The sequence below is a fragment of the Aquila chrysaetos genome, chromosome 9, assembly GCF_900496995.4.
Source record: "Aquila chrysaetos chrysaetos chromosome 9, bAquChr1.4, whole genome shotgun sequence".
NCBI lineage: Eukaryota > Metazoa > Chordata > Aves > Accipitriformes > Accipitridae > Aquila > Aquila chrysaetos.
In genome coordinates this window covers 22,406,962-22,415,824 of record NC_044012.1, presented here as the reverse complement: position 1 = coordinate 22,415,824, position 8,863 = coordinate 22,406,962, and the positions used below count along the sequence as shown (strand labels likewise).

Here is an 8,863-nt window from a genome sequence, read left to right as displayed (position 1 = left end):
AAGCAGTGAGGGCTACACCTCCCCGGCACCCATCAGCTCAGCACCCAGCTGCACCCACAGACCAGGCACCCCCTGCAGCTTGGGCTGGAGTGAGTGCCCAGGGCCCCAGGAGGTGGTACTACCACCCTGCCTGTGGTAGAAACAAGTGTCCCATGTCATGCAGGAGCCACACCAGGCTCCACTACCACAAATACCAAATTCTCTGGTTAAGAGGCCCTGTGGCTGATGGAGGCTTCTCTTGGGGATGTGGGAGCAGGTGCCCAAGTAAGCAGGGAGAGCACAGTGCAGTAGGCAGATATTTATTGGTGTAGAGAGGAAGGGATCACGGGATAACAAACACTGCAGAGGTGACCACAGCACAAGCTGAGACGGAGCCGCTCTCCATTGATCCCTCCCAGCAGCAGCACCGAGCATGTGTTTCCCACCAGCAAGGCTTCTCTGCTGCCATGGGCATCTCCCAGACCTCAAGCACAAGTGGGAGCAAGCCAGGACACAGCAGCAAGGAGCAGGACTGCCACACCATGCCCAGGGCTTGGCTCCCACCTCCTAACCACAGGCATGGGACATCTCTGCCAACAGCTGCCCTCTGCACTCATCAGGGTGACCAAGTGGAGCCAGACCCAAGGGCTGCTCTGCCCAACGGCCAGCTGTGCCCATACAACTCCACAGCAGTGTCAGCCCAGACACACTGCACGGGGGAGGAGGCTGCCCCAGCCTGGATGTCTGCCCTAGGGCGGTGCAGGGGTCCGGCGCCATCCACAGAGCCAAAAGGAGCCCTGACTCTTGCGTGGTTGTGACAGTAAACTCCAACCTGTGGGTCTTCAGGGGAGGAAGGAGCTCAGCCAGCTTATGGAGCCCTTGCAAGCTGCAGGGCAGGAGGGAGACTGAGGAGAGCTGCTTCTGAGGACACAGCGAGGCTGCACTAATGCAAATGCTGCCAGACTAGGGAGGAACACGCTCTGCAAGCGCTCTGGCTCTGCCCTCACATTCCCACAGGCTCCATCTCAGTCCTGGCCAGGGCTACGCAGTCTCTCCCAGGTCAGGGTTAGCTACAGGGGGACGCAGGGATTGCACAGCAGCATGGGCTACGCTACAAATGACACTCAAACTAAATCTCACAGGAACAACACTGACTAGGAGGCGTGCAGAGCACTGACATGCCCCAGCCATGGCAGACCTGACGTGTTCCTCTGCAGCAGTGGGAACCCCTTGGAGGCAGCAACCCCCCAGCTGGTGCTTGCTCTACGAGCATAAGCGCATACAGCAGATTAGTACAGTAACACAGGGACTATTAGATACACAACAGGAGGTGTCCCTCCTGCTACACAGGGCCAAGCCTGTGCCACTGGTCCCTCCGGACCCCTCACAGCACACAACTCAAACTTCAGCTTGTGAATAATTTAACTAGCAACTGTACAGTTTCCTCATCTGAGCCAGTTCCACAGATGGGACATCCCTGGAGTCTGGGCAAGGGATAAGTCAGGGAGTTAGACAGAAGCCCCTCCAGACTCCAGGGGCAGGAGGGTCAGACAGGAGCAGAGCAGGGTTAGAAGATGGGAATGTAGTTGTCAATCTTGGTCCTGTGCCGCTGGGCAATGCACTCTGCGATCCACACAATGTTGCGGCACTCCTGCTCCTTCAGCTTCACGAAGGCGTAGAAGACTCCGAAGTGGAACTGGTTGAGGAAGGCCAGCTTGTTCAGCTTCACCTGGGGAAAGCCCAGAGGAGGACATGTCACTTGTCCACCTCAGATGGGAGGAGCTGGTCAAGGCAAGAGTAGAGCAGCTTGGGAGGTCTCATGAGTTCCCCAGCAGGCTGGAAGGCTCAGCACAGGTATCCTACTCTGTATCTCTCTAGGTCCTCGAGGCAGCTCTAACCTACAGCATGTGGCTCAGGACAGACTCCGGCATTTGAAGGGGGAAATATTTATACCCTCAGGTACTGTGAAAATCCTCCTTTCCCAAGTAATTACACTCTGGTTTTGCTATCGATGGACCAAACATCCACCAGCAGCCCCAAACTTGCCTCCCACACTGCTCTCATCTGTCTGGGTGAGAACATGGACCAAGCACCATTGCCGTTCCTTCGCTGGAGCAGAGGGCTAGCATCCTTTTCCTCCCGCCAAACCCTGTTCATCCACAGCACTGCTGACAGGGCAGCAAGACAAGCTTGCTGCTACCCTGAGATTTGCAAATGGCACAGGTAGGCACATACTGAGAAGTGTCTTAGGGCTCACTCACCTCATGCTCAAAGAACCTGTCTTCAAGGGTCTTGTCTCCGGGGTTGCTGCCAGCCCCTTCAAATAGCAGCTTGTACTCCTGCAGGAAGACATTAGAAGAGGATATACCCAAACCCCAAAGCCCTCCAAGCTCAGCAGCGTTTGGGGGCCCTGTGCATCAAACAGATGCCCCAGCCACCATGTCAGGTCAGCAGAGGACAGAGAAACCAAGAGTCTGCCCTGTGCACACAGGAACATTGGCAACAGGATGCTGCTGAGGATGCACAGCACACACACTGGCTGAAGACAATCCCCAGAAAGGCAGAGAAAGCCTTTATTTCACCTGTGAGCTTGTCCAGCCAGAGATCCTACCCCTTCTCTGAAATGTGCAGTTCTCAAAGCCATACTGTCACTTTGAGCCTGCAGGGAGGATGCATCAGGTACAGACCCCTCCACATACAGACTGGAGTGTTTGGGCCAGGCCCCTGTGCCCACAAACACTGGCACATGCCCTGGCTGCTTCAGTAAGGAGACACTGAGCTCTCATGCACAAGAGCAGCTTAAGGAACCCAGACACATCCAAACATGTCCTCCCAGGTCAGCATCTCCCCTGTGACTGAACCAGAGCTCAGTGACCCACAAGGGCTGAAGATGGGGCACACTGCTTCTCACTGAAGACATGTTTCCACCCCCAACCAGCCAAAGAGAGACTGTCATTGCTGCCATACTGATACCCCAAGGGTTTGGTGGCGAGGGCAGCCCCCACACCCTGGGACAGGGCACTTAGGGCACACCTGGTCTCTCTAGCACCACTGCAATGACAGCCATGACTGACAAGCCAACAGCATCCCAGGCAAGCCAACTCCATCTTGGCCGAGCAGAGCACAGAACCGGCAGTAGCAGCAGAAGATAGGCATCCCTCTCCCCAGGCTGTCAATCCCCAAGTTCTCCCAGATCCCCGAGAAGCTCTGATCCAGAGTAGGTTCTTGCACCAGTCCCCACGGCCCTCACCCCAAAGCACTCACAGGGTAGTAGTCAGCAACATTTTTGACTTGTTCGTAGTCATCTGCTCTGGCCAGCTGAGCCAGGCCCTCAGGGTAGAGCTTGCCACAGTGCGGGAACAGCTTTGCTCGGTCCTCCTTGGACAGCTCAGTACCAAATGAGTTAATGGTGATAATGAAGGCCCTCCGGTCAGCTTCAAACTGCAGGAGAAGAGTGGTTCACCTTGGGATGCAGCATCTTGGCCAGAGGCTAGCAGGTACTGACACTGTTCTGAACAGAGCCACATCAGAGGGCAGCATGAGCAAGCTGCCTGGGTGCTCAGCTATCTGGTGCTCAGCCAGGGCAGGCTACACGTGCAGGCTCCCAGTGTGCCCAGTAGCTGATGCCTGGGGAGCAGTCACGTGAGGAAATCCCCATCCCAGGCACAGGCCAAATCACTGAGCAGAACCCTGCCCAGGTCAAGGAGTCTCTCTCACCTACTGCCCCTGAGCCCTGCACATCCCACAACTAGCCTTGGCACGGAGACAGGCCATGCACTGAACAGCTCTGGTTGTTCTCCTGGTTGTTATCCATGTGAGAGGATGAAGATGTTGCCATGAAGGCAACAGATGTGTCAGCACCTGGCAAGATCAGGACTGGGGAGCGAAACCTGTCCAAAGTCATGTGCAGGCAGTGTTTTCCTAGGTCTCCCAGTGAGCAGTCAGAGCGTGCATGGGGATGCTGAAGAATATCTTGAGCGTCCTTAATGCTGACAGGCAAGCTGGGCCTGAGCACAGAGCAATGAATATCACTGCAATACTGTCCAGCTACAGGGGTTTCCAGACCTACCTCCAGGATCGGGCACATGGCATCTGCCGTGGTACCTCCCAGCACCTTGCAGAACTTGTAGAAGGACTCCAGGTAGGCCTAGAAGAGAGAGGGCAGATAAGCGCTCTTCTACACAGCTTCAGCTACTGCCCCATAGGGCCATTCAGCAGAGGACAGACAGCAAGCAGGGATGCTCCCAGATGCTTTGTAACACAGCATGGACACCCTCACCCCACGTGAGCTTGGATGCCAAGCCCACACAAGGAACAGTTATTGCCCAGGAGCTGGAGACATGAAGGGTTGTGGTTGAGTTTGTTCAAGTGACTGCATGAGCTTACTGAAGGCAAGATCCCCAGGCAGCAAGGTTAAAGCCTGTTTTGCTCCTTTGAGTCGTCTAACTCCAAAGCATTTACTGAAGTCTCACATGGTTTCCTGACCCTGCTCTGGCCTCCACAAACATGCCAAGCCACACAACTATAGCTGCAAGACCTACGCTCAGAAAGTACCGCTGTGTAAGCAGAGTCAAGAGATGAGACAGGACATCTGTGAAGGAAACTAGCCATTCTCTATAATTCTCTTTTCACACGGCAGCCACTTGGTCTCCATCCCAAATGAAGCACTGCAGAAAACATATAAGGATAGGCACAGCTACGCTGCCTCCAGGAAACGTAATCCTTTGTGGAGATGTACCATAATCCAGCTGGAAGATGACTGTATCTCCCGGGGGAGCCTATGAAGGCTGCGCATGGCTAAAAGTGCTGTTCAGCAAAAACTTTCTCAGAGGAAGTAATCATGTGATAAAATACCTCCCTGGACAGAGAGCTGCAACCAGAATCACTTAAAAGGGATGGAATAAAAAGATGCTGAGACATCACAAATCTCTGCTTTGTCACAACACCTCCAGGACTGAAGATGGACCAAGAATGCACATGTTGGACACCCTCAGCCTCTGCACTAGGAAAGCACCTGGATTGCTATGTTCTGTAAATATTTGTTACCACACAGCACAAGAGGACACTGCTGGGTGAGCATCACACATCAAAGGACATCATCTTCAGCACTTGGCACTGCTCAAGCGCAGGAGAGCACAGAGCATCAGTCTGCAGAGTCACTACAGGAACAAGGACACGGATAACACGGATAACAGACTTTGTTTGAGGCTGACAGAAGAGGGAACCTGGATAAGAGGTTCAGTTACTACCTCTGCCCTTCTCAGGAGTTCATGCACAAACCTAAGGCTTTAGAAGCAAAAATAGATGAACTCAAGTATCCAGCACTGAATGAGGATCCAGTAACACAGATACCATGGAAACACAGACTGTGGAACAGCTGCACTGGATACGCTCCCCTATGGACCCCTCTGCAGATGACAGCAATTTACAGAAACTCTCCAGTGTCCTGAAACCCTTGTCCCCAAAACGGTGGTGTCTTTGCATTTAATAATCCTTAATGGACTTCTACTTCCATGAACCCACACATTCACCCTTTGCCTCCTGCTAGCCTCATCTGTCTGTCACATCCAGCCTAAAGGGAGACCTGTGGTCTGTCCATCCATGTTGACTTTTCCAACACTATCTGTGGTTACCACCACAGCTCAGATTCACTCATCTTCCAGGTGAGGAATCCTAACCTTTTTTGTAGTTTCCCATACAGAAGTCATTGTACCCAAACCTTTAAATGTGTCCTCCTTAGCAGCTTCTCCTGTTCTGCTGTTTATGTTCGGAGAAGAGAGAGGAGAGGAATGAGACAGTGTTCAGGACAAACGCTCTACAGATGTACACAGCAGCACAGTGGTATTTGTGCAGTTCTCTTCTGCTGTTAGGAACAGATTACGTTGTAGAGACGCTTGCTTAGGTCAATCATAACCCAAGATTTCATTTGGTAGTAGAAAGGAACAAGGAGACCCTCACTGTACAGGCAGAGTTAGGATTACCTCTTTGCCTCTCCCATACATCACTCCACATTTATCCACATTGATTTGCCTGCTATGTTTTATTGTCCAGTCACAAAGCTCCTTCAGCTGGTTCCTACAAGAAGGTCGCCGGCAAAGGCCAACAGTCAGCCAGCTTCACTTCAACATATCCATTAAAGATGTGGAAAAAAAGGGAGCAAGCATTGAAGATAACAATGCCAGCACACCTCCATTGCAGGACTCCACTACTGACCGCCCTCTACACTAATAGTGACTGCTTACTTTTAACCTCTAATCCCCATCTTAACCATATTTCCATTTGAGAACCTTCTTGCTTGTCATTGCTAACAAGAAACCTTTGTAATTGCTTTCCTCCTATGAATCCTGGTCAAACCTTCTGTCTACATGCTCGCAGATTCCTTTAAAAAACCTCCAGTAGGCCTGGGAGGTAGCACTTCCCCTTCCCAAGCCAATGCCTCCTGGACACAGGCATCCATCCCAGGCGCCTGCCTGCTGCGTTCCTCAGAGCAGGTCTGCAGATTTCAGATCTGATTTTATTTCCCTCATTTGCCTGTGAAGGCCATTTGCATTGTATTATACATTTTCCAGTGCCTGGGGAGAGAGAGATGCATTCAGGTAAGAGTCTGTAAGTGGCAGTTACCTTTTCCACCCTTGCATTCCCGTGATTTGCTACTGACAGAGCCCCTATGTTTCCCTGGGGGCTGCTCTTTAGCAAGAACCAGTCCCAACACACACCAAGGGATACCAGGCATCTATGCTTCAATTTGGGAGTAGGAAGAGCAGAATGCAAAGCAGTATCAGGCCTCAAAAAGCAAGTGGCAGCTGGGACCCAAGGAGATGCCTCCTACTCCTTCCCCAACATGTTTGCCCTGTGCTCACTCTGCTCCTTGCCTTCTCCCACCTGCCTTGTCTCAACACATCTCAAGCACCCTGCAAGGCTGCAGGTAGTTATGCGTACAGGCATACCTCCCCCCATTACAGCAAAAGACCAGTACATGCCAGAGGCCACACGCAGCTCTTTCTCCCCTCCCTTTGCCTTCTTCCTTTCACGCCTGACCTGTTCTCTGCCTCTCCAAAGAGGCCACAGCTTCCTTGGGAAGCAGAGGTCACACTGACTGCAGGCTGGCTGTGACCAGCTAAAAGAAGGTTAGCAGATACAATCTGCATCCCACCCTTAATCCAGAGAGTCGAGATGGAGCGATAGCCACAGCCTGCACATAAACACACACTTTGATACTGCCAGCTAAAACCAGATGGAACCTGCAGAGGAGACGACAGCTCCCCATGCAGACTCAGGACAAGGAGATCCTTAGCCCCTCCACATCCCTGTGCCAATACTTGCCCCAGCCTGCAGGACTCCTTCATCCCAGCTGCACCTTTTACACTGCTCTACCAAGAGCATCTAACCCTAACCACAGCCACTGAAGGCTTGAGCAGACTGTTGGAGGCTCTTCTGAAAGAGCTCAAGACAGAGTGCCAAACCCATGGAAGTCCTTCAACCAAGTTTAAGATCTAGCCACTTTAGCCCTTTGAATGCAGTTAACTACACGTCTAAACTCATGTGGTTGAGCAGCAGCCTTCTGCCTGCCTGGGGCCTGAGGAAATTTATTGAAAGGCATAACGGCTGCAAAATCTCTTGCACAGACTCTTGACAGCCTGACAGCTCCAAAGAAATCCCACTCTGCCTAGCTCTGGTGCCCTGACTCTGCAGAGCTGGGTGATCAGATGTCAGGCCCCTCCAAGAGCACTATCTTTACTTTCCAATGGATGCAACTAGTTCTTGGTCATGTTTACTCTATCACCACTCCAGGGAAGAAAGAGAAAGCAAAATTCTTTTTAAGTCTACTCCAAGAGGAAAATATCCTCTTGTCTTTGGCTGAAGAAAGCCAGCCTAGGTTGGAGCTCCTGAACCAAGACAGAGCTGTAGTCACACTAGGAATAAACAGGGAAGTTAACATCTCTTTCCCTTCCCAGAGACTCATTTACCTTATACAGCGTGTTTCGAATTATTTCAATGTTCATTTCATCCAGGTCCTGTTCAGATATGCAGTCTTGGAAGAAAGCAGCTGAAACAGAGCCACAGACAGAGTTAGCATTGCCCTAACCAGTCCCATGCCCAGCACTTTCCAGAGTCCTCAACAATACCAGGCAGAAGCACTGTGCCCTCCTAGGCCTGGCCCTTATCTTCAGCAGCCACCAAATTGCCATGACTCAAAACCTCAGGCTCCACCATGGTTCCCCAGGCCACAATCATTTTGGGGGCTCTCGCATGAAAAAAATCTTTCTTCACTCCTTAGTCCTATGGTTTGGTTAACAGCCTATTCTCAGCAAAAATTCTCAGCAAAAATTCTCAGCTCTAGCCCCCAGCATCAGTGCCAGAGCAGCCTGTATTTAAAAATAAGCAAAACCCAAACTGTTCGCAGATGCAGGCACTCAGAGGTGACAAGACAGTTTCCGAATTGCCTGCTACAGCACCGCAGCAGTGCTTAAACATCTGTGAGAGAGCAGCTAGCGAGTCTTGAGGAAGCTGGTGCTTCTCCTTCCTCCAGTATCTCAGTTGGATTAAGGAGGCATGGGGATGCCACAGCTCCTACAGCCCATGACACTCCACATTTGGAGTCAGGAGCTGTTTCCTCTGGTCAGGTCTATCAGTCCCATTTTCTACTTCTTCCGAGGACTTTTATTTCTCTAGCTGGAGGTAAGCAACAGGAGACAGGATGAACTAGTGTTTTTTGGTAGGATGTTCAGCCCTACCTACTTTGCCAGAGTATCTCTGGGAGGGAGTTTGAGAAGTTGCCACCTAAAGAACACAGATTTCAGAGCTAACACAGGGCACTGCAAGCTGCAGATGAGTCTTGTCTATCTAGTGTAACATAAGGCTGTTGTACCACTCACTTGTTAGC

General features: G+C 51.7%; 1 protein-coding gene across 2 annotated transcripts in view; it reads right to left on the bottom strand.

Annotated features, from left to right (window-relative positions):
* Positions 1-283: 283 nt before the first annotated feature.
* Positions 284-8,863, bottom strand: part of ATP6V0D1 (ATPase H+ transporting V0 subunit d1) — a 35,922-nt gene continuing 27,342 nt past the window's right edge. The window contains exons 4-8 of one of the 2 annotated variants that reach the window (XM_030025027.1): positions 7,947-8,026; positions 4,049-4,126; positions 3,244-3,420; positions 2,241-2,318; positions 284-1,708 (exon numbers count right to left, since the gene is read on the bottom strand). In XM_030025027.1, the coding sequence (XP_029880887.1) occupies positions 1,547-1,708; positions 2,241-2,318; positions 3,244-3,420; positions 4,049-4,126; positions 7,947-8,026 (575 nt within the window). In that variant the 3' untranslated portion in view covers positions 284-1,546. The remainder of the gene's footprint in view (positions 1,709-2,240; positions 2,319-3,243; positions 3,421-4,048; positions 4,127-7,946; positions 8,027-8,863) is intronic. The other variant, XM_041126033.1, reaches the window with a different exon arrangement.